At 42.9% G+C, this 25,074-nt stretch overlaps 3 protein-coding genes across 3 annotated transcripts; 1 reads left to right on the top strand and 2 right to left on the bottom strand.

The window, feature by feature from the left end:
• Nucleotides 1-2,362: 2,362 nt before the first annotated feature.
• On the bottom strand, nucleotides 2,363-3,654 carry LOC115689213 (ethylene-responsive transcription factor ERF039). The gene has a single exon (XM_030615202.2). It carries the CDS (start codon nucleotides 3,383-3,385, stop codon nucleotides 2,702-2,704), a length of 684 nt encoding a protein of 227 aa, XP_030471062.1. The 5' UTR covers nucleotides 3,386-3,654; the 3' UTR covers nucleotides 2,363-2,701.
• A 5,111-nt stretch (nucleotides 3,655-8,765) lies between these two features.
• On the bottom strand, nucleotides 8,766-11,512 carry LOC115689268 (transcription factor KUA1). The gene is made up of 3 exons (XM_056318403.1): nucleotides 10,920-11,512; nucleotides 9,837-10,045; nucleotides 8,766-9,572 (listed from the first exon to the last, which is right to left on the bottom strand). The coding sequence occupies exons 1-3, from the start codon at nucleotides 11,209-11,211 to the stop codon at nucleotides 9,069-9,071; spliced, it is 1,005 nt and encodes a 334-aa protein (XP_056174378.1). The 5' UTR covers nucleotides 11,212-11,512; the 3' UTR covers nucleotides 8,766-9,068.
• A 10,430-nt stretch (nucleotides 11,513-21,942) lies between these two features.
• On the top strand, nucleotides 21,943-23,268 carry LOC115666593 (uncharacterized; the record flags this gene model as incomplete). Its single annotated transcript, XM_030588299.2, has 3 exons — nucleotides 21,943-22,470; nucleotides 22,574-22,645; nucleotides 22,784-23,268. Coding segments are annotated over 3 exons (606 nt in total), but the record flags the coding sequence as incomplete, so codon positions are not given.
• Between the last annotated feature and the right edge of the window lie 1,806 nt (nucleotides 23,269-25,074).

Here is a 25,074-nt window from a genome sequence, read left to right as displayed (position 1 = left end):
CATGTCCGCAACTCACTCATACACCAAAAGTGGACCATCGATCTCTCCCTATTGTCTCACACCAATTGGACGAGAGAACGGTAACAAGGACAGGTTAGGTCTAGGACTTGGCTCGAGGGATTGACGTCCATATGGGTTGGCGGCGACCTTAGCTGGTCGGCACAAGCATCGAGGGTCGTCGTCGACCCTTTGCCTGAGTGTTGCAGGGGGAAGGAGGGGAAGAAGGGAGAATGAGCGGTTGACCTTGGCTAATCCGAGGTCTAGACGGGTCAGCAGCGGCCTTAGTTGGCCGTTGCAAGTGTCGAAGGGCCGTCTTAGACCCGGGTAGAAGGGAAAACAGGCGGTTGCCAGATGGATGCCGAGGAACATGAACTATAACACAAAAGAAAAAGGGAAAGAAAAAGAAAAAAAAAAGAAAAAAGGAAAAAATTCGAAAAAGTGCGCAAAACGACATAGTTTTACTTAAGTTCTTTCACGTCGGGCGTTGGACACGTCAAATCGAGGATATTCATAATGATCACTGAATCTACGATATCCCGCGAAAATACACCTCCCTAATCAGTATGGTTACATTTGACCCAAAAAAAAAAAAATCAGTATGGTTACCTAAAGACCATGGTGTAATTTTCCTGAACAAAATCCACCAATTAGTTCTGACCCTTGTTCAGCGTGGAATCAGACTATTATGAAAAGCTAAGTGACGTGTGGAATGAGTTGGGCATGAATGGAAAGGACCACGAGGGACCATGCTGCATCAATGTCTGCTTCAAAAGGAGAGAAGGACACTTTGTCCGTTTGACAGGAACCACAGTGACAATTGAAGAAGACAGAAGAAATTGCCAGTTAGTCTCACATGCTATAAATGGGAATTTTAGGTCGGTCCTACATGGGCCTTCTCATGCACAGCTTCTTTAATGTCCGAATAGCTTTCGTTTTCGAGCGATGATGGCAAGTCATTGGCGCGCACTTATTTTCTGTCTCTCCGCACATCCTGAATTTGGAATCGTCGCGTTCTATGGTGCCTTCCTCGCTTTGCCCCGCGAAATCGAAAGCCGAAAATGAAATTATACCCAACATATCCAAATCCCAAGAACGTGAGGAGCAGTTTGCACATTCGTTTACCAGATGAATTTACGGCCGGTGGGTCGTTTGGACTCTCTCTCTCTTTTCTTTGATTTCTTCACTCGGTTGAGATGGTGCGTCGACGTTGACATCAGGACAGGCCTCCACGAAGGTTGGGGTGGAGTAGACAGGGTGATTCTATGGACGCAAAATTCGAGGTTTCCATGTGGAAATACGCCTACTGTCAACCCATTGTTTTGTTGTGCTACGTGTTCTTTGGGCCATGGTTGGCCGTCTCACGCTCGTTAGAATAATGCGTGCGAAAGGAAGAATCTTCACCTACTAATTGGAATGTAATGCTGTGCATTCCACTTTTTCTAAATTTCAATAAGAAAATAAATGAAATGAAGTTAAGACATAAGCATTTTGGAAACTCTTGGCGTGCTGAGGTTAGGTTTAACTGCAACCGGTTTGTTGTCATTGAAGATAAGCTTAAATTTGTTGGCGGATTTATTGGCTTGATGCCAACTCTTGAGCTGTTGTTTTGTGACCTAAAAGTGCATATTTTATATGGTAATACGGTTTGTCTAAGGACGTGGTTTTCGGTTCGTTACTAGGTTTTAGATCGAGACCGAGAATCAAAGCGAGAGGGAGCAAAGACCCTCCTTCGATTTTAGAAGTGAGATGTTCGAGCATGTTGTCGAGTTTTTTGTTGGGATTGTGGTGAGATTAAACACGGCCCAAACCAGCGCGTGTCGGGGGGGCAAAAAAAACAAATAAAGGACAATCGGATGTTAACGGCGATTGTCTTGGCCAAAAATGTTTTCAGGCCGTTATATTCGGTGTCGAATGTTTATCTTATTATTCGAGACTAATGCGAGCCAATCGCGACATGACGTGACGAGTCAGTCAATCGAATTTTGTAAAGTAAGATTTTGTTGAAGGCAACTTGTACTTGTAGCTATCCATAAATGCGAGAGAGCCTTTAGACTTGGAGAGTTTCTAAAATTGTGACTTCATCTATATGTGCATGTGGCCTTTTACACGTTTATAGTTGGTTATCACATCTCTATGAATTTTCATCATGTCAACAAACCTTCAAAAGTGAAGCAGATAAGTATTTCATTTCACTTTCGCCAAGTAAATGGAAACTTACTTAGTAAAGATGGTGCTTTTTATAAGATGACAAGCAGATTTCTTTTCATCGTTTATGATAATATTTTTCTGGGTCAATTTCTTGTGATCCCTTTTCACTTAGGAAAGCTTAAAGAAGGTCCAACAGAAGAAAGTGACAGTAGCAGCAGGGCAATTGGCTTTCTTAAGCTGCGTGAGGAAGATCAGGATCAGCAGAAGATGATGCATTTTCCAGAAACATGTACAAGGAATGACGAACTTATATACACTCTCATGCCCAAAAAGAAACAAGAAAGATCCAAAATAAACTACCTTTTGAAACAACAGCTCAAGATGACAGAAAAAAAAAAGGGCTGTTCTGTTCCTATCATCATCACTCAATTCTACTGCAACTCGCATGTACCCAATCATTCATTTTCTGTTGGCAGCTAATTGAGGTGCTTGTGTGTCTCAATTATAAGCTGGACTCAATCCCAACGAGGCCCGATTGAGCTGGTAATGATGGCTAATTCCAGAGAAAAGGGTCGTCTCCGGGGCTAAACCTTGTGCCATCTTCCTCTTGCCATGTGAATGACATGCAGAGCTCATCCATTCTGTTGCTGAAGTCCACCAAAAGATCCGGCAGGTTGATGAAGGTGTCGTCCAACGGCGAATTCGCCGACTCCTGGGTGTCGAATGACTCCACCGTGGCGTCCGGGGATTGCGGCCGGCTCAGCCTGGCCTCCCCCGCGGCTCCATCGCTGCCCGGGAAGCTGATCGTGGCGGCCAGGGCCGCGGCCGCCTGGATGTCCTTGGCCGACTTGCTCGCGGGCCGGGGGAGCAGCTCGGCCAGCTCAGGGAAGTTGAGGTGGGCCGACCGGCCCTTGACAGTGAGCGCGGCCACGTCGTGGGCCCGGGCCGCCATCTCCGCCGTCTGGAACGTCCCCAGCCAGATCCTCGACTTCTTCCTCGGCTCCCGGATCTCAGACACCCACCGGCCCCATTGGCGCTGCCGTACCCCGCGGTAATTCGGGCCGCCGTCCGAGCTCGGGCCATTCCGGGACCGACCCTTTTGCTTCTTGGAGTCACTAGAACCACACTCTGGCGCTCCGACTTTCTCCGAGCATGAGCCTGATCGTGAGGGAGTGTCTGTGGAGTAGGAAGTGCCCGTTTGAGCCTCAATGCATTTACTGTTGATGGGTGGCTCCATTACTTTGTTGTTGTTACTTGTGAGGGACAGGGAGAGGGAGAGAGTGGAGTTGAACGTGGACTTGGAATCGAAGGCCAAAGCTTAATAAAAGAATGAGAAGAGGAAGCAGGGAGGGGCGAGGGGGGGCCCATGGCCAAATGGGATCATAGCTTCTGGTCTTTACACGGGCTGATCTTCGGATGATGTTAGAGAGAGGAGGGCATTTTCCCTTCCGTTCTCCTGTTTCTTGTTTTGGCGTCATCTTGTCCAGTTCCCTGGCTTCCTGGCCTCTCCTCATGTCCCATTATGGAGCCTTATCTGATCGACCATAGGGCATTTTATAAAAATTTTGACCCCATTTTCTCAGGTCTTATTAAATTAGGAATTTTGCCAATTTTACCAGTCTTGCTGCTGCTTAAAGAACGTTGGACCAACCACCACCCTCGATCTCCACCCTCGATAGAAAAAAACACTTGGGGTCCAGCAGAGCATCCTGTTTGACGACGGCTATTAGCCATGGCACAGCATTGGTCTCTTCTCTTGTATGGACACGGCAATGGCGGGGGCGAATATATCATATTCCGCGCCAATGTATCAACCTGTTTAGGACTATTTCTGTAGTACGCGAGATTTCTAGTCTTTGTTAATATTATTTAGGACTACTTCTGTAGTACGCGAGACTTCTACTCTTTATGTATTAACCTAGATAGGTCTCTTCTCTTGTATGGACATGGCGGGGCGAAAATATCACCGTCCGTGCTGATGTATTAACCTATTTAGGACTATTTCTGCAGTGCGCGAGACTTCTAGTCTTTGTTAAAACCACATCACGTGTCTTACCAAACTCATAGATTTACGATCGTCTGCTTCACTGTAAAGAATCATTACATCGCGTAACGTTTTTTTGACCATGGTTCTCAACACAACGAGACGGTAGCCATTGTGGACTAACGGAGTATGGAAGAAAACTCCAATTTTAACTCTTGAGCCGGCAGAAAGATCATAGAACCTGCCCAAGAGGGACCAGCATGCAGAATACAGCACGGGGAATCATGGGACTGCGCGACCGTGTTTGTGGGGATAAGCAGTGTGAGCACAGTAACAGTCCAAGGTTTCGACATGTGGTCTCTTTCCTTCCTGCTCAAGACTCGCCGCCCCACCCCCCCTTACCAGTACCACGACTGCTACAGCTTTTCTTTGTAAAAAAGAAAAAGAGAATGAAAATTTAGCCCCTGTTTTGTGCACTGGGAAAGTGATAGCAGAAACAGAGTCACCCACTCCTTCTCCTCCTCCTCCTTCTTCTTCTTCTTCTTCTTCTTCTTCTTCTTCTTCTGTCTGCATCTGTATTTTCCGAGTAAGTGTCTTATCGATGAGCTACATTTTAGCTGGGAAGTTGATCTTTTCTTGTCCCTCTTGAATAAGATTGATTTTTACAGCATATACATCAAGATGCAAACATCAACCTTTCCCAATCAACTGTTATTTTGCACTGTGATTATTCACATTATCCTCAGCAGGTAGCTCAATTGGACACATGCAGGACCTTGGGAACAATTATTTGACAGTATCAGAAGCCAATAATGTTGCATGAGAGGGGAAGATAGCTTGTGGTTGTTAGCATGCCACCCTCCCATGGGTTTGCTTTTGTCTTGTAACTGGAACAGTAGTTGTACCTCTCTTAGTACCAAGATGCTCCTTGGAAATTTCCACCGTTTCAAAATGGTGGCTGGCGATTGTCGGGGGATTTTTTTTTTTGGTCAAAATAACATTTCATTCATTTTCACGAAAATACAAGAGAAAAATAATATAGTTCAACAGCAAATCAAGATAAATCCCAGACAACTTCAAAACAAAACAAATTCCTGATAACAAGATGAATCATCAAAACAAGATTAGGGATAACCTGCTCAAAAAGCAAATTTGTGACGGCTTTGCCTTTCTGCATCCCCAAAATCATGCCGTGTAGAGTAATAAGGTTGAATTAGTACAGATCTGACAATCATGAGAGTGAAACGTTCACAAAGCTCCTATGATCTTCTTTGAAACTTTACTTGCACACCAACGGAACTCGAGGAAAGCGAAACCTCGAGATCATACATGAAAAAATCCCAAAATCTAGATTAAATCGGGATAGAAACCTGCCCAAAACGAGAGAAAAGCTCATGAATCTAAACTAGATCATAAGAGAAAAACTCCTCTAAAGGAGAGAAAAACAAAAAAAAAAGAGAATATAGAACCAAATCAGCCAAAGAAAAAGGAAAAAGAAAGGAGGAAGAGATCTAGCTCAAACCCTCTCCTCTATGGTGATTAAAGAAGAAAATTGTGTGAAGATGAGAGGGAGAGGAGAAAACTCTAGGGAGAAGAGGGAAGGCGGCGCGCACTAATTGTCGTGAAATCTTGCAAAGTTTGAAGCTTGTCTAGATATTTCATTTTACTCACAGAAGAATCTCAAACACTATCCAATTATCTCGTTTTGGGGGAAATCAAGAGAGAAATTGTCACTCCAAATTGATATTGATTGTAGCTGTATATTAGTGGTGGGAATGGCCTAATGGTACACGATCGTAAGGAGTCTCACATGGAGGTGGTTTATCGTATTCTCCGATTCGTGAAAGTTGCTCAATATTCCTCAACACAAGATCACAGCTTCGAACCGGCTTACCGTAGCCATGCAAGTGTTTTGCTTCAATGAATGAGTTCTAATCCTCTAGGATCTCGGTGGGGAGGTGGTGACGGAGCTCATACATAGGTCGTAAGTGATGCTAAGTATGATCTTTACGCGGTTCTAATTAAATCTATAGCGGGTGTACGCCCTTCATGATATCGTTTAAACAGAGTAGCCAAGTTGATCGCCCCTCCCCATCCTCTACGGTAGCAATAAAAAAGAAATTCTCGTTGAATTCCCTTTTTCCAAAGAAAAAGCTCTAAAGATCAGTCTAGTCATGCATTAAAGGTTAATTTTTTTTAAGACTATAGTAGGTCCGGAGGGTGTGTAAAAATGGTCTAAGACTAGTTAATTACCACATATGTGTGTGTGTGTGTTTTATAATCCTATTATAATATATAGTTATACATAATTTGATTTTTACTCAAACATTTGTCCTCTTTCGTCTTCACTTTACTTACAAAGTAAAGAGGCGGCGCATGACCCAGTTAGCAGCCGAACCAAGTTATGCCCTACACGGTTTAATTCATAACCACTCCGCCGTCTTAATTTTCATTAGGAATAATCAATTGTTGGGCGGAACTTGGAATCTCTTTCCGAACATTCTCAATGCTCACCTAAACATCAATCAAAACCACCTAATGTTTGTTTCCATTACGTAAGAAAAAGCAAGTCATCACATGTTTAACAATTTCTTGCTACAAAATTTCTCATCTAATTAACTATGCACTCCCCAACTGCTGTTGATGAGATTTTTGTTGACGGCTAAGTTCTCCAATAGGTTAAATAAACTCCCGGGGCTTCATCTTTTGTCCTCAAGCCAATTCAACTACAGCAGCACTGTCTTTGCTTGCTTATTTAAACTACAGAACCTGTTTTCTCTTCTGGCCCGGCATCTTCATCAATGATGTTTTACTCCAGAAGTTCAACGAATCCGTGATCAAGGACCATTTCAGAGAGCTGACCTCTAGAATGACCTGTCCTCCATCAAGTCCATAGCGCAGTGCGCACGCAGGTCGATGATAAGAACAAGGTTTGTCTCGGTAAAACCAGTCAATGAAGGGAGCTTTTGGTCGTATCAACATGATTAAACACCCGCTCATAATTAAAGCCATCTCCCTCTGCTTTTTGCAAAACGCCAAGTTTTTGCCGAACAAGATGGCTCAACTTACTGATGGGCTTGGGTTAGAGTACAAACACGTTGCCAAATTGGAATTTGTTTGCATGGATAGAGAGAATCTTGAAGGCCTTTGTGATGTTGTTTTTAGGAAGATCCAAGCATAGGTTAATGGTGTGGGCACATATTGTACATTGTCAATCCGCAATTTGATGTGTTTGCCATCTATTCCTGACTTTTTCTAGTGTGTCTCTCTCTGTCTCTCCCCCCCATTACTTGTCAAATCTTGCAAACTGGCATGCAATATAGTTTGGTTTGTGCGCAATGATCATTAACAGGGGGCTTGTCTGGGTGGCTCTTGTGCTGCATGCAACTTGCGGAGAGATCAATGTCAACCCTTATCCACCTTTTTTGGGGTTTTGGTTTGAAGCTGTTGAAACGTACTGAGAATTCAACAGTAACATGTTTTTCGGTTGCAGCGCACACGAGCGTTCGTGGGGGCGTGCGCATATAGCCGATTCGATGTCAGAGGCAGTTCCACTCTCTGTCATCTCTTACCGCGGCTCAATTGTGCTCATAAAGCTTTGACATGCACCAGACTCATCTGCTGGTGCAACGGTCTTTGATGTCGGAGGGGTATCCGCTATAGGCAGCCCCACTCTGGATTGCCGTGAGCACGGGTATCGTTACTCAGCCCGCGGCTCACTCGCTCCCGCATCGCCTTAAAAACACATCGAGTTAGTTTTGAGCAGCACAACCAATCTACGAGCATCTCAGAGACATATTTGACCCCGACAGTTTAAATAGACCATGACATGACCGTGAGCAGCACTTCAAAGTCGAAGAGCCCTGTGCCGGAAAAACCAACCCGACTGGCCGAAAACACGACAACCGACACACCTCTTGTGGATATTGGGCTGACTGAGGGTCCAGCCGGGCCTGACCCAACCGTTCGGTCGGGTATAGCGGTGTGGGGACTGGGTTCATTGGGGAAGATTGCTTACCTGGATGGTTCAATTCAATCTAGTGACAAGCAATACTTGAAAGTAGTCCGTGAGGATCATTAACATGATGAGTAGAAGATATGAGCGTAAATGAGGAAGAGCCCCAAGGAGAGCCAACCGTAGCTCAAACTATTGGGCCTGTCTCAGTTTAAAAGAGCATTACAGCTTCTTTCCATTTTTCTGGGACAGAGACACATGATCTGTTTGAGAACGCATTCCGTGAAGCTACAATGATCGGTAAAATGCAAATAAGTAGTTCGAGAAGGTTTTCTTTCCTAATAAGAAGAGAGCATTTTTAAAAAGCAGAAACTCGAAATTGGTTCAGATGCATGATGCGTATGAGGACTCGCTGATTAGTTCATTACACCACATCAGCCAGACGATCAACACATCAGATACTTTCTCGTCTTGCACGGACTCTGGACCCGCTTCACCCCGCCCTCACCTGGGGCAGAATCACTTGCTCAGCATCAGGCAAGGGGTGGGTGGGGTGATCCCACGCCGGGCAAGGGACTTATAATTACTCACCTATATGAGGTTTGAGACAGCTATTTCTGGGTGACTCTCAGATGTAGTTGCTCACCAAGCTTTGATTAATTGCTGGAGAATCATGAATGCTGGCCTATCCTTAGTAAACATTAAAGAGCTTTTGAGAAAGACACTGAATTATGAGATCCAAATGAATTTCCTACAGATGCTACTAAAACCTACAATCTAGGAACTGTTCTCTGCCACTAAATAGAATGACGACGACCTTATTCAAGGTATCCTACAAAGGCAATTATACTAGAACTGCTCAGACCAGACTGCACATTATTTCCCTTCTATTAACAATAACACAAAGCTCACCTCGGCACTCGGTTGATAGATCAGATCGCAGCCTTTGAGCCAAAGGTTTCCCGCTTGTCTTTTTTCTGATTAACTCACAATGCTCGAGTTCATTCTTGAAGTGCTGGAGGCCGGGTTGGCATGGAAAGCCGACTGTCTGCTACTAGATCCTTCGAGCAGTTTCAGCGATAGAGAAGAGGGACCAGTGTTGCCGATGGAGTCTCCTAGACTGAGCTTCGACATGCCGACAAGTTCATCCACGTTTATCGGGCTCTTCGAGTGAACCGCCATGGGCTTGAGCACCTCGTGCATCTCCTTGGTCGAGTTGTCCGCCCCGAACCCAGTTGTCCACAAGGGGAATGAAAGCGGGAAGAACGGCGAAAAGTAGGCTGGGTATATCATTGGATAAGACGACTGTGATTGTGAAATATCCGGCTTTGGCGGGGCTGAGTCTCCGTTATTCGAGTTGGTGGAGTCCATAGATTCACATTCTTCGTCAACAACAGGTGGCTGCAAGGCATCATTTACTTCTGTTTCCGGCTGTTGTTCATTGACCGTGAAGAAGTCCCTTGATCCCATTGGCACATCAACCGACTGCAATGTAAATGAAAATGAATAGCATGTATATGCACTAATAATGCATGGGTAAAAAAAGGTCAAAAAGGTGACGAAGATGGCAATTTGAAGAAACAAAAATTTTGGGTAGCATCTGGGTTCCATATTATTCACAAATAAGGAAAGTAAAGCCAAACTCAATTTATGACCAGTCCGTTTTGAGGTTTTAAACCGGACTTGGGGATGAACATATGCATGTAAAAATAGGTTCCCATATAGATAATGGAATACAAGAATACTAACTTCCTCTGCCACAATATCAAACAGGCTCGAGCGTCGTTTTCTCCTCGACACGTTAGATTGCCTGATGAAGTACTTCTGAGCATGGCTCGCCACTTGTGTCGGCGTCCTAGAAATGACGTAGTTGCGAGAAATCCCACGCCAATCACCTTTGCCGAGCTTTTGCAGACCCAATAGAAACATTCTGTGCTCCTCTTCAGTCCAAGGAACACCTGCATCACAAATTATTATCACTTTCAACGAATCTCAATAGCAAAACATGTATCCTGAACACATTAATCTAGGACTTAGAAACCTTATCAGAACGAGAAATTTATTTTATTTTACGAACTTGACATTGGAAATCCGAGAATGGGCACAGGCATCTCAAGTAATTCAGTCTTATGGAATTTCTGAGAAAACCGTAGATATCAGCATAGTACTGATTGATCACAACTTGGATAGACAAACTGCTCCATCATACAATACAAACAGCAATGCCATCTCAACGACAAACTCAATTTGGGTAAACAAAGCTCAAGATATCATTTGAGCATGTGAGACGAGTTTCCCGTCCTTATTTCGAGGACAGGGCTTCTTCAGAACTTCACAATGCATACAAACTCATCGACCAACTGATCCCTCGGCACGATTATCTCGAGTAGATCAACGACGGAACCTCTCCCAATGCACGCATCAAAACAACTGCGATTTTTAAATCGAAGTGCCGCATTGATTTGGCAATCACTTCAAAGACCGAACCTCCCCCCCCCCCCGATGAAGCGGCACACGACAACCCATCCCCCGAACGGGAAACCGGAACATATGGAGGCAACTAAAAAACCCCGATCATCAACAAAAATCGGGACTCTGCACCTCACGGTTCCATCAGCATCAAGCAATAAATCCATGTCATCATCAATCCAACAGCCTTCCCGCCGATCGGGCAAACCGTAGACATCACCGCCTAATCCTAACCCAAAAACATGCAAAATCCCAAAACCCCTTTTTTCCACCGAGCCTTAAAACTTTGTCCACGACCCAACAACAATCGCACAGAACCACCAATCAAATGAAACACCAGACGATCACAACCAAAGCCATCACCTTTCTTCCTCTCGCGGCTCGAGGACGACCCGGGAACGAAATCCTCGGACGCGTAGCCGTCGCCGTGGTCCGGGCCGTCCCCGGGCGAGCCCGGGTTGTTGCCCCCGCCGCCGCCCCCAAGGCCGACGCCGGAGCCGGAGCCGGAGCCGGCGTAGTGGCTGAGGTTGCCCATGCTGGCGCTCTTCCGGATGGACCCGTCGGTCAGCCTGACCCCGAACAGCTTGACCCCGCGGTTGGGGCAGGTCCTGGAGTTGTGCCCATTGTGGCTGCAATGGGAGCACCGCCGCGTCATGGGGCGCTCGAGAAACACTCTTCCCCCCCCGCCCCCGCCCCACCCCCCCGGGTCGAATGCGTGATCGGGAAGAACAAGGTTATGGCTCGTGTGTGGGTGATCTGAATTGGAGCTCGATTTGGGGATCTGAGATGTCGGTACGAGCTCACGGGATCTGAGAGAGAGGGAGATGGGGTTGGGTTTTAGGGTTGATTACTTCGTGTCTCTGCTGTGCTTCTTCCTCGGCTTTTCGCAGGAGAGAGAGAGAGAGAGAGAGAGAGAGGGGGAGCCACAACAACGAACAGAGGAGGAGACATCATATCCATATATTTAGGTTTTTCGCTCTCTTCGGTCGAACGAGGATGGAAGTGTGTTGGGGGAGGGGGGGAGGGAGTGATCCTCTGCTGCGGTAGTACGGTGCGCGTTTTCTCTAAGGCGGCACGTCAAGCCGTTGATTCGCTGACTCAATCTAGGAATAGTTGACTTGACTTCGATAACTTCTTTTTCCTTGCTTCTGTTTTTTTCCTGGAATTTTCCAGAAAAATTGAACTTCGTAAATAGTGTGGTCGGTTTTAGGCTTTTCAGGGTACGTTTGTTTTGCGGAAAATGAAGAATTTCTGGAAAATAATTTTCAGGAAATCATTTTGCAGAAAAAATGAGTTCATTTTTCGGTGTTTGGCTAAAATCTAAAAAGGACTTGGAAAGTATTTCTAGTTGTTTGACGAGGGAAATCTGATGGTGAAAATTATCAAAAAAAAATTTATATATTTTTAAATTATTTCAAATTATTTGTTATTTTTAAATTATTTTTATTAAGAAAAGAAAATACATGAATTTTTCCTTCTTAGAATAAAAAAAGATAAGAAAAAAAATATTATCAAATTAAAGATTAGCAATTCTGGAAAGCGTTTTCACCTTGTTAAATTAGGAAATTCACTTTGATAATTTTATACATGAATGTTTTCGTTGATCGGAAAGTGTTTTCAGTTGACTTACCATTCTCGGCGAACCAAACGGGCGAAAATTCATAAAACGAATTCTTGAAAAATACTTTCCCTCAAACAAACGCATCCTTAGTGACTTTTAATTCAGTTGCTTATGTTATATTGGAGGATACAGGCATCATCGTATGGTAATTACATACATCTGACTTTTCTCCCGAGATTATGTTTTTTTTTAATCACAAATTATTTGAGCTAAAATCCGAAACCGAAACGATAAATTTGAATCGATTGCATCACGGCATTTTTATCAATTCAGATATGTTTAGGACTTTGCTTCTCTTTTCTTTCTTTCGAGAAAAAGAGGCTAGTCCTTCTTATTGAGGTCAATATGGCTCGAGCGCACCCTTGCAAAAATCCGTGGCGCATAAGGGCGCGAATGGTAACCATTCTGCTCCAGAAATCAAATTCTTGCCAGAAATTGATTTCCGGAATTCTTGCCAAAAATTGATTTTTTAAGGAGAAATTTGTTTGATAAAACATGATTAATTCTGCTCCAGAAATTGATTTCTGGAACAGAAATCTTTTTTTATTTTTTATTTTTTTGGGCACCTCAAAAAAAATAAATTTCACTCAAATTGGGTGCCCAAAAGCATTCTAAGCCATTTTGTGAAGTTTTGAAATTTTTTATTTTTTGATTTTTTTGGGCACCTCAAAAAAAATAAATTTCACTCAAAGTGGGTGCCCAAAAGTATTTTAAGTCATTTTGTGAAGTTTTGAAATTTTTATTTTTTGATTTTTGGGCACCTCAAAAAATAAATTTCACTCAAAGAAAAATTTTAAGTCATTTTGTGAAGTTTTGAAATTTTTTATTTTTTGATTTTTTTGGGCACCTCAAAAAAATTAAATTTCACTCAAAGTGAGTGCCCAAAGGTATTTTAAGCCATTTTGTGAAGTTTTAAAATTTTTGATTTTTTGATTTTTTTAGGCACCTCAAAAAAATTAAATTTCATTCAAAGTGGGTGCCCAAAGGTATTCTAAGCCATTCTGTGAAGTTTTGAAATTTTTGATTTTTTTATATTTTTTGAAAAAAATTCACCAAATTTCATATTTTCCCGAAATCTGACTTTTTTTTATTTTCTGGAAATTTTTATGAATTTTTCTGGAATTTTCAATTTTTATGCATTTTCTGAAAAAAAAAAATTAATGAGATCTCAAAATGTGTTGTAAAGGCCACGAAAAAGAGAGAAAATATGGAGAATGCATTCTGGAAAAGGAAAGCTACAAAAAGTAGCTTCTCTTTTTCTTACCCAAAACTCATTCTGGAATAAAAAATGCGTTACTAATCGAATGATTCGAAATCAAGTATTTTTAACAAACGCATTTTTATTCCGGAATCAAAAATTCTTCGAATGCGTTCGAAATTTTTTAACAAACGCATTTATTCGGAATGCGTTTTGGAGCAATTCTGCCGAATGGATTCATGCGCGCTCCTAAGCCTCCGGTCGGCGTCTCGGCTGATCTCAACGAAAAGCTCTATTCATTTCTCGAAACGGATGCTCATGGAGAAGCGCGCGAGACCTCGCCACGTGCCAGAGGACGAGACGTTGATCCGGCCCCCGTGTGGGTATCGTACTAGATCGCGATCCAATTAAGTTTGATACGACGGCGCATGCTTAATTGGTCGCATCTCTCGAATTGGACAGCTAGCCAAGAGGCTAGAATTCGCAAAGCAACAACATCTCCAAAAGGGGAGGGGGAGCATGGAGGAAACGAGGCGTGGCCACGTGGACGGCGAGGGCGCGCTCGAGAACACGCCATCCCAATCCCAATTGCCCCCCTCCCTCCGAAAGGCTCTGCTGACGTGGAACTGCCACGGCAGAAATTGCGAAACTATATATATTTTTTTTATTTTTCGGGCGCGCGCTCGGAATCTTCCTCTTCTTCTCTTTTTGTTTTTCAGAGGATATCCGTTAAATCGTGTCGAACAAAAGCGGTAATAAGATTATAATATCTTATCCGCCTTATCCAGGAAAAAAATAATAATAAAATGGGAAAAAGAAGTAAAAAAAATTTGACAGACTTATCTCGCAGAATCGTGGGCCCCCACCCTTGGAGTCAAAGCACGATTCCCACGTTTCTTCGGGTCGTTGGAACATCCTCCACGTTTCAGATTTCCTCGGCGCAGCTAACGTGGCCGGATTTCGACCAGAAAAAAAAACAAAAAAAAAGTGGTCGGATGCCTTGGTTCGGCCGCGCGCGCGCGCGTTTCTTCTGCATTTTTTGCCCGAGAGAGAGAGAGAGAGCGAGCGAACGAGCACGATCATGTCATGGAAATAGTGTAAATAGAACTCGATCCGGTAATCCTCGACGGTATTGGTTGACCTGCTTTAACTTGTTTAGACGCACAAGAACACGTCTAGGTTGACACGTCATTTGTTCGGATGCGACGCGATCAGATGCGTCGGAATCACTCGTGTTGTATGGAAACGTGTTAAAAGTGCTAAGACGAGTTATAGTGTGTAATCAGCATGCATTTGTAAACAAGTTGATGTGCCGCGTGATGGCAACCCACGAGACGGCGATAGGTTTGATAATCACGTCCATCATGCCGTACGAACCTCTTTAGTAGGTATGCAATTTCTGTATCAAGCCGATTCAACGAAATTATAAAGCACATTTTATTCAAGCGCGAGCATATCCGCGTTCAACCATATTTTCACGCGACGGGATTAACACGACAAGGGGCACGGATTTGCTAGCTCGTTGATTTAATTACTATCCTTAATTTGCTTAATTATATTCTAAATTGGTGCATCATCGTCAGCAAAAATAATAAATAAAAAAAGAAGACGCAATTCAAACATTCCACGCTTCCGTTGGGCCTGAGAGGAAACCTAAAAGAAGAGAGGCAAGCTTCGTTATCGTACGGACTGCAATTTCTAAGTCCAGCCCGAAACTTTTCATAATATCGTTTTTGGCCCACCAACAAAGCTTTACCCAAAGTGAATTAGTAGTACCTCTGATATACTTATTTCTTGAGAGTTAATATTAGCATAATAATCGGAACCTTATTATTGCGTAAACATCGCTAATACATCGCATTAGTATAAATATTCAATTACATTTAAGACAGATACTTTATCTAAACTCACGTAGGTATTAAATGACACGCAAGCAACCATTATTAAACCCGAATTAAACGAATTATAGTGTTTCCGCAAAAAAATATAATATTTATCAAATAACAAAAGTACACTAATAAATTTACCCTTTAGTTTCCGTTAAATTTTGTGTTAAAGACGTAGCAAAATTAGTTTTGTATTTTTTTTATTAATTAAATTTAATGGAGGGTAAATTTGTCACAAATATATCAGTTTGGAGTTTTTGGTGGTCAAAAAATTAGTTTTGGGTAAATTTATCACCGGTGTATTAGTTTGAAATTTTTGGTGATGTTAACCCTAAAAAAGATCGGATCTCTAGTACCCAACAAGTCCAACTAATTTTCGAAAAAAGACAAAGGAAAATCAAACCGAATTCCCAAGCATGCCACGTCATCATCTTATCATCCATCGCCCAACCACCTTAGCACGTACAATACATAAATGCTGCGTTTGGTCGTCTGAATTTCTAGTCAAGATAGGATTGGATAAGATATGATATGAAATCAATTGATTTTGCCATATCATATCCACTGTTTGGTGAATTGCAGTAATAAAGTCAGATATTTTCATATTTCATCACGCCCATTGTTTGTTATTTTGCAACATATCAATATAAATGAATTTGAAAATGCACAAACGAATATTGTAAAAATCTCTTATAATTCACTGCCAAATCTAGTAAGAGAATAAAACTATGATCAAGTATTTGGACTCCTTCGTTACTTTTGTGAAACTTTGACATGAACCACAAAATTATAGAGGAGTTTCGAGAATTAGAAAGATTCTTTTCAAATTTGAATTTGTTTATTAAAATCTGGGTTATTCTACCTCATTTTTACTTACACAAATTTTTTTTATTTTTTTATTCCCTTCCATCGGTCCTTTATAAAAATTTTATGAACTTATAAACTATACTATTATACCTAAAATATGTAATAATATAGATATTAAATATATACTATAAAGTAGAAAGAAATTCAATTATATAAATAATATACAAATATATAAAAACGAAAATTGTTTTTTTGTTATTCTAAATTATCTTTTCAATATTATAACTAATTTTTTTATATTTAAATATTAATTTATTTTTATTATTTAAAAATTTTGTTTCGAGAAAAATAGTACCATAAACATGAGAAATCCTATCCACCTTTTATCCCAACTCCCTCCTGGGATAATTTTATCCAAGCTATATCCCCCTTATATCCGGCTTTATCCTGTATTGAGCAGGAATCCTAAATTTTATCCTGGTTACCAAACGCAACTTAATAGATTTGTCTAAAAGACTCTTTTAAAGTCGTTAAACGCCTTGAAGGTTTTCATACTTACGGTTTTTGTCGCTGGCTAGGGATCCAATTTACGCAGCACGTGTCCAAAAAGACAAACCTCGATCGAGGTCTCCATGTCACGTGAAGCATGTGGTCAATTGACCCGACGGTGAATTTCGTTTAGTCTTTCCGTTTTGCTTGCGCGAACAGAAAACCAGTGACCATGCTGCGTCAAAGAACATGGTTTCTGTTTTTTAATCATAAAACTTTGTCCGTTTCGTGAAAAATAAATAATTTTAAAAATATTTTCCTTAAAATGATCGCTTGTATTTCTTACAGAATGAATGAACAAAAGATATCTTCGTTGTCCACGAAAATATCGAGACATAAATTGCTGTCGATAATGAAAAGTTTTCTATTCAGTTATTATTTTAAGCAAAGGAAATTAATATTTTCTAGAAATTTTTTTTTTTCAAATAAGCCATTTTCCACGAAACAAATGCAGTTTAAGACGCTAAATTAAATCCATGTAACACACCGAATCGACTCAGATTGTATTTAATTAGCAAATGGAGGTACAGAAAGATTTGAACTCAGGACCTTCTGTTCTTATATTATATTAAATTTTGTGAGACCACGATAAATTGTTCTAGAAATTTAAATTATTAGATGAAGACATTGTTTAATATTTAATTACTCGAACAGATAGGGTAAAAGGCGAAAAGGCAATATTCAATTTCACCCCCCCAAAAAAAGAGAAAAGCGTGTTAAATCGTCTCAGCTCGAAAGCTTCCTGGATCAGACTTTCGACGCAACGAAAAGATTGCATAAAATTAAAATAATCATAATAACAATAATGGTGAACGAACGAACGAGTCAGAGGACGAAGTGTCGCTGTCGCTGTCCTTCTTGTGCCAAAATCAAAGTTAATGACATGAAACCCGCATCTTGGATTGGCCCTTCGCAACGAATTGGCCCAACCGATCTGGCAATACAATTAGAACTTTACGTATCAATAGATAATTCCGTGCGTAATTTGAATAATACAATTCATGTGCGTACTCCTTTCGGCATTACAAGTAGAACTTTAGCGATAATTCCGTGCGTCCGAGAGGAGTACGAGCATGAAATTTGAAATGCCCTTGTTGTACACAGTAAAATACCGATGACTCGATTGCCAAATTGGAGTGAGAGAGGGTGGTCAATTTGATCACTTCCTAGACAAAACAAGAACGTCAAACAATTTCAGTAAAATAAAGAAAAGAGCATTGACATGTAGTATTGGATTATAAAGAGCGACGTGAAAAATAACAAATCTGTTTGACAGCGGAGAATGCGCAAGTTGACCAAAAAGGAGTCCCGCCCGTCGGGGTCTCCCTCTAGATTGGTTTGATCCAGGTGCACGATTTTAAGTTAAAAACCATATCTTATTAAAATGAAAAACAGCTCATTTTAGGTGCCGGTCCATTTTGATGGGCTTGGGGTCATTTTAATGCTATATACTGATAATAATCATCACCACCATTTTCATCATCTCAATTGTATTTTCCGGCCTTTTGTATTCGAGTTTAGCTACGAACTCGTCCTAATTACTTTTCGCAACAGAGTAAACAGAGATTGATCTCTGGGATAAGTGCACTAAAAGTCCTAAAACTTATCATGAAAGTGCAATTGAGTTCTAAAACTTTCAAAAAGTGTGATCAACAGAAAGACTCGATTGGACCAATTTGATAAGTTTTGAGATTTAATTGCATTTTTTTGAAAGTTTTAGAACTCAATAGCACTTGGTAACTAGTTTTTAAGACTCAATTGCACTTTTTTTTTTGGGCTAAAAGACTCAATTGCACTTTCATAACAAGTTTTAGGATTTCCAATACAGCTATCCCTCGATCTTTCTCAAAGATCGGCTGAGCGACGAAATGTCAGACGGTGATGTGGCGACTTGCGTGATCGAATCACCGTTTCTCCTGGGACTAAATATTAGCGATAGACTTCAAAACCAAATGATATTGTCATTTATGGGTATGCATGCGTTTGGGATGTAACGTATACATGTCTCAAGTGTGACAACGAGATTATGACGAGAAATGATGAACGTGGACGGAAAGGGTACCGACGATCTGCGTGCAACAAGGGAATTAGTCGGGCCCCCTAAGTTCGGATATTTTGAGTTATTAAGAAAAGGGGAAATCCGATCGCCGGCTCTAGCTCCGCAGGTCGGGCCGGGTTAGCAATTCATGGAGCCCGACCCGAGCCCCCACCGACAATCGATTGCGACCCGCATCGATCGAACCATGCGACTCCCCATCACTGGGTCTGCCTCGGTAGCCACCCTTTCTACTTGGGAAGGGGGAGGTGGAGAGTTCGAATTCCCACATTCTCAGAGGGTTAGGGGTGTGGACGTATAGTTTCAGATATGAGTTCTCGACTCTTACGCCCTTACAAGAGGCAAGGCAAAAGTCTGAGAATGAGTTGAGAGTGAGAGTAGGGCATACCAATAAATAAATAAAAAAAGTTCACCCCCCTTTTGTTGTCGTTTTTTCTCCCTCTGCCGGCGTTTTGCAAAATAGTTACCTTTTTTTTTTTTTGGAAGCCCTTGTCATGAATGAAAACGTGTAGCTCATTAATAATCAATATGTCTACAAACGTCGAGCAAAAGATGATGTTACTAGTCAGCCCATTCTCAAGACTACATAAGATTGGTTTCCAAGGTGGATGGTGTTCGTAACCGAAACTTGGAACCTCCCATCTTGAAACCTATACTCTCATGGTCGTTTCCCGATTTGTTGAATTGGGAATGGAACCGACCATTTTGATACTGGGACCGAACCGAAACCAGCCGATTCTCGAGTTAAACCCAAGAACCAACCATGGCTTTTTCTTTTTCTTTTCATGTTCTTAAACTTCACACCTGCACACGAGTGCATATTAGTCCTAACATATTTATGACCAATCGATGTAAACATGAGTTAACGTAAAGGATACAAAGAGCAAGCAAAATGGCTGCCACTACAATGAATCAACTTCTCCAAAACAACCGAGTCTACTAAGGATCCACGAGCCATCTCCAACTTAGACAAACAAACAAACATGAAGCGAGCTCAGCCCCGATAAAAATAATGAACTAACAAAAATCGAGAAATCCATGGAAGAAAACGAAGGGACAAGGGACAAAAAATCTCAGGCGACTTACCTTTCGACGATGATGAGTGTTGTTCAAGATGAAGCTGCAAATGGATCCAACAATGAAAAGAGGAAAGTGAAAAATCCCAAGCCTTGTGTTCGCCGGAGTGGTGCGACCGGTGAACAATCGGTGAGTGCTGGAGTGAGTGGAGATGCCGGATTGAATGTTGGAGTGAGTCGCCGGAGTATAGTGTGGAGCCGCCAAAGTGGAGTAGAACAACGGAGACCGGAGAGTGAGAAACGAGAGAGAGACGGAGGGCGAGAGAGCAAGTCATGAGCGATAGAGGGGACAATAATAGTCTAAAAGAGAGAATTTAGGTTTAAGATCCTGGACTAGGAATTGAATTTAGGGTTAAGATCTCGGTTCAATACATGTTCTCTAGGGTGGAACCGGCCTTGTAAGGCCGTCAGGTAGAATTATCGGTTCAAGATCCCGGACTAGGAATTGAACCAGTCAAGATCGGTTAAAAAAATTTGGAACTAGGATCCGAACTGACCTTGAATTGGCCGAGTAGGGCTTGTTTGATCTGGTTCCTGGGTTGACCAACCGAATGCACACCCCTATTGACGACTAGACCACTTAGCCAATCTTGTTCTGCTCATTTTAAAATTTCCTGGACACTTTTTCCGTAGGAGTTAGGCTCCGTTTGTTACACGGAAAATGAATGATTTAGACAATATTTTCCTAAGAACAATCGCTTTCATCACTTACAAAAATGAATGAACGAAAATATTTTCATCGTCCAAATAAATGTTTAGACATAATTGTTAATGATGAAAACATTTTCCGTTAACCAATTATTTCAGGCGATATTAGCGATTGTCTTTAGCAAAAAATTATCCAAATCATTCATTTCACGCGAAACAAACAGAGAAAGCGGAAGATTTTCGGTTGTTACGTGAAGCGAATCCAATTTCCGCTTGTCGATGGACCAGTATGAGCAAAATCTTGGCTTGCCATCTTCACATATCAAGTAATTGTCATTCTTGAAGCTAAAAGAGAGGTAAATGCTTGTGAATACATGCTTAATTCCAATGGGCAATCTCTGAAGGGCAAACTTAAGTTAAAAAAAACATAACATATTCCAAGAATGCGAAAAGACGCATGCTGCGATCGCTCCCAACCTTCTCATTCTTAACAAGTGCTTCCGAGACATGACCGGCGAACCTGAATTAAAATATGAATCTCGAACGGAGTTTGAAAAGGAGCAACTCTGGTAAATTGAAACAAGGTTTCCATTCGAGTTGTGGATATCTTAGGGTGTGCATGGTAACCAAATTATTCCTCTATGTTTTTTTTTTTCGGGAACGGGTTTGGAACAGAAATCCGTTTTGGTAATGCAACTTCACTTTTCAATTTTGCGTAACAATTTTTCAGTCCAGAAATTGGTTTGAAACACAGAAATGACTTTTCCTATTTCCGGAACAAAACAAGAAATAAAAACCCTTCTCGTCGCTCACCGCCGGCCCCCCCGTTGACTGCCGGCCGCCGCCACCCCCCACCTCCCGCCGTTGCCCACCCGGTTGATGAATGGGGAAAAAAAATGTGCGAGAGGGAGAAACCGTGTCGTTATCGAACGAAATTCCGTTCGGAGAAGGGAGAAATCTGCCCCTTAAAAAAAAAAACAACCCATGGATGGAGGGAGCCCTTCTGGTCCAACACCAATGCTTTTGTTTATATATTATATACGATATGGAAAGGCGTTGTGGGGGGCAATAACGTAAAAGCACGTGGGGGGAGGTGAAACCCAAACGCCCGCAAAACTGCCTCTCTCCCATACACACACACACAGAATCAAACGCAATATAAGCCTTCGTTTCTCTCTCTCTCGCATGCTGCTTCTGCCTTCTTCCTCCTCCTCCTTCTCCTCCTTCCTCCTCCAAAACATACCACCTCTCATCCTCTCTCTCTCTCTCTACCCTCGCTCGACTCTTTCATCTGCAGCCTCGGCGCTCCGGTTGCCCGCGGCGCCCCTCGGCGGCATTCTCGCTCGGAGCCGTCCGCCCCCGGCCTGGTCGCGTAGCTTGTTATGGCGACGGCGCCGGTGAAGTCGCAGCAGCCCCTCCACAACTTCTCCCTCCCCTCCTTCCTCAGCTGGGGCGGCGCCACCTCCTCCTCCTCCTCCCCCTCCCCCTCCCCCTCCCACCCCCACCCCCACCCCCACCGCAACCGCCGCCCCCCTCCCCCCGCCACGGCCGGCTCCTCCTCCCCCCCTCCCCCGCCGCCGCCGCCGCCCCCGACGACGACCCCGACCCCGAATCGCGGCCGCCGCGCGTCGGATCACGCCCGTCCCGCAGCCCCGGCCGCATCCCCGCGCCCTCCGAGCAGCTCCCGCCGCCCCCGGAGGGGAGCGCCAGGATCGCGCGGCCGGGGGCGGCAAGGCGGAGGAGGCCGAAGCGGCGGGGCGGCGGCCGTGGAATCTGAGGCCGAGGCGGGCGGCGAATCCTCCGCCGCCGCCGCTCCCGTGGAGGAACGGCGAGTCGTTTCCCGACGCCGCGTACGGTGCGTTCGGCGGGGACAAGGAGAATTACGCGCAGCCGCCGCAGCCGAAATCCGTGCGGTTACGGGGCTTCGCGGAGGAGGGAGAGAGGAAGGAGAAGAGGAAGTTCTGGATATCGCTGTCGAAGGAGGAGATCGAGGAGGACATATTCATCATGACGGGGTCGAGGCCTGCCCGGAGGCCTAGGAAGAGGCCCAAGAACGAGCAGAAGCAGCTCGATGTATGTTCTATGTGGGATATTCATTGGCCTTTCGTACGATGAATTCGTGCCGTAGTTGAACAAACGGGATTTTCTGTTCGTTTCTTTTGGTTTTTGCTTGCAGATTGTTTTTCCTGGTTTATGGTTGGTGGGGCTCACAGCAGATGCTTACCGTGTGGCCGAAGCTCCGGCCAAGGTATCTCTCTCTCTCTCTCTCTGCTAGAACTTCGAAAAGTATGTTACTGTCTCTGTATGAACTTGCGGTGTTTGAAAGTTAATGAGTTTTGTGGCCTATATGGTTTCGCCAATGAAGTTTGAGTTCTCATCTGTGCAGAGATAGTCTGCGCTGAGGGAGAATATCTTGCCCATTTCCTGAGCTGGAGGTCTCTCTTTCTCGCTCTCAACCAAATTGGCATGCTCTGGAGTTCTTGGCGTCTTTACCCCGAGAGCTTTGATATTGAAGGCGTATATTGCAGAGATAGAAGGTGTTCCAGAGCCAGAAGTCGTGATGCTTGAAAGCCTGTGTGGAGGTTCATAAGCATCGGGCGCTTTCACACATCAACTAGAGGTAAAATTTGGTTAATGGGTACAGGAAAGGGAAAAGTATCAGATTAGGAAAAGGGACGAAGTTATTGTTCAATTTTTTTTGTTTGTCCATCTAAATTTACTTTCCCTACTAGGTGTTTTCTGGGTAAAGAAGTTTGGTTTATTAATGTTCAGCGATTGCAAGTAGCACATGCAAATGTGAAAATAGGGGCTGCGGATGAATCAGCAGAGCATATATCGGGTAATTTATGCTATACTTTGTTCATTATGATCTCCCTTTGATTGTGTTTGGAGATACTATGTTGGTTGAATAGATAAAAGTTCTTAACGGGCTTCTTCATATCGCTACGTATACTGACAGAACATAGCAGAGTAGCAAGGTGTACTTGGGAAAATAAAAGCCCCGTCTGCGCTTACTGCATTTACCTTCCTTTGGCATTGCGGACCCATCACAATTTGATAGTTATTATGATTTATAGGCCGGTGTATGTATTATCTGTCTTGCATTAATGAAATGGGTGATCATGTTTGTATTTAGAAGTGCCCATCACACAATTGAATAATCTCCCATGTGTGAATGTTCTTCATGCGCTTTAAAATGCGGAGGAGATTTCATGTCTGTGGTTCTGTACGTTGTTATCAGAAGCACTGCTCATCAGAAAATTATCTCCTTTCGGAATAATTTTTTAGACATCTATTAGGCATTCTCTTTTGGACAGTCCCTTTCATTTAATTCCTGAGGTTCAAAACGTGGAAAAACTCTTCAACATTTGCAAATAGTTTTGCCAACTTTCAGTATTTATCGGTAGATATGATGACCATCTAATGATCTTAAGGCACTCTTTGCTGTTTTGACCTCTTTCAGCTCTGTCTCTACTCATTTAATATAGGAAATACCATGTTGATGATCGCAAATGAGTTCAGAGTCTGGGCGTGGATACATTCACGTGCACGACACTGTATCGAAGCTTTTTCTTTTGCTGAAAAGCACTAGCTTAAGAAAATATAAATACAGAGACACTTTTCATCTTCCATTGTTTTCCTTCAATCTGTTTCGGCTAAGAATTTTCCAAAAAATCTGATTCCGTTTTATTGGAAGGCATATTATTATATTTCCTTATGCCTGGGTTTTCTTAATATCAGTTGACGGTTGTTTTGGGTTCGAGCTTATTGAGCAACCGATATCCATGTTCGGAAATAGTGATGAACTTGAGGATCTTACCTTATTTGCTGGCTCTAGGGAGGGCAGTTTTCATTCAATCTCACGTTTCGGTGAATTCTCGTGTCATGATGCCTTTTGAGGCCATGGATATCTCTCGAGGTCCTTATCCTACTGGAGTACAAGATCCATCATGTGTGGTGTCTTGATTACGTCCATGAATAATTTGAACTGCAGCTAGGTTTGCTAGAACTGTTCTTGAGTTTTAGACTTTCTTCGAGCATGCACCGGTTCAGCCACCTCGACTATTTTTCAGAGCAGTTACTTGCAGTGGGACATTTCCCTGAGAGGCAAATCCAGGTTCATGAACAGTTTCCCCATAGATGTCAATGTCCATCTCATTATCCATAAGATAGATGATTGTTTGTCTCATCTTCACCATGCAATACCTCCATGCATAAAGACTCCGCATATGCTTATCTGAATCGGATGTGGCACGCGCACCTGATTGCTGAACTGTTCATCTGATTATTTAGCCGGAGATCTAAATGCTGCAATGATATGCGCCATCGAGGCTTGTGTATTGGTTGCACATATCGGTGACTATATCTTAATCGATTTCTGTGGAAGAAATAAACTCCTTTTCTTCTTGGGCGCACTCAAATGTTGTTGACGAATTAAGTACATTTTCTTGTCTGCAAGATTTTGTTGATCATTTGTTAAGGTTTGGGCATCGCCGGAAGGCATTTTCGCGATGAGAAACTGAAATTCCTCTGTTTGGAATTGTGTGAGATGTCTCCGGGGAGACCGAATTCATCCCCCGCCTCCTCCTCCTGCTACAGCTGCAGCAATGATGTCGCATGGAGGATTGAGAGTTGGAACTTTGGATGCCCACACGCGTAAGATTTTAATAGCTCTCT

The sequence above is a fragment of the Syzygium oleosum genome, unplaced genomic scaffold, assembly GCF_021117445.2.
Source record: "Syzygium oleosum isolate NSW1041296 unplaced genomic scaffold, Sole_v2.1 Sole_v2.15, whole genome shotgun sequence".
In the NCBI taxonomy this organism is placed as follows: Eukaryota; Viridiplantae; Streptophyta; class Magnoliopsida; order Myrtales; family Myrtaceae; genus Syzygium; species Syzygium oleosum.
The sequence above is the reverse complement of the archived record's forward strand: the minus strand, read 5'-3'. Positions and strand labels throughout refer to the sequence as shown.

Excerpts from the sequence above, each read along its gene's own strand:
- LOC115689213 (XM_030615202.2), bottom strand. The coding sequence starts at position 3,385 with ATGGAGCCACCCATCAACAGTAAATGCATTGAGGCTCAAACGGGCACT.
- LOC115689268 (XM_056318403.1), bottom strand. The coding sequence starts at position 11,211 with ATGACGCGGCGGTGCTCCCATTGCAGCCACAATGGGCACAACTCCAGG. Across the intron at positions 10,046-10,919 it reads GAGCCGCGAGAGGAAGAAAG|GTGTTCCTTGGACTGAAGAG; the intron begins GTGATGGCTTTG and ends TTTGTGATGCAG. Across the intron at positions 9,573-9,836 it reads TTGATATTGTGGCAGAGGAA|TCGGTTGATGTGCCAATGGG; the intron begins GTTAGTATTCTT and ends TTTACATTGCAG.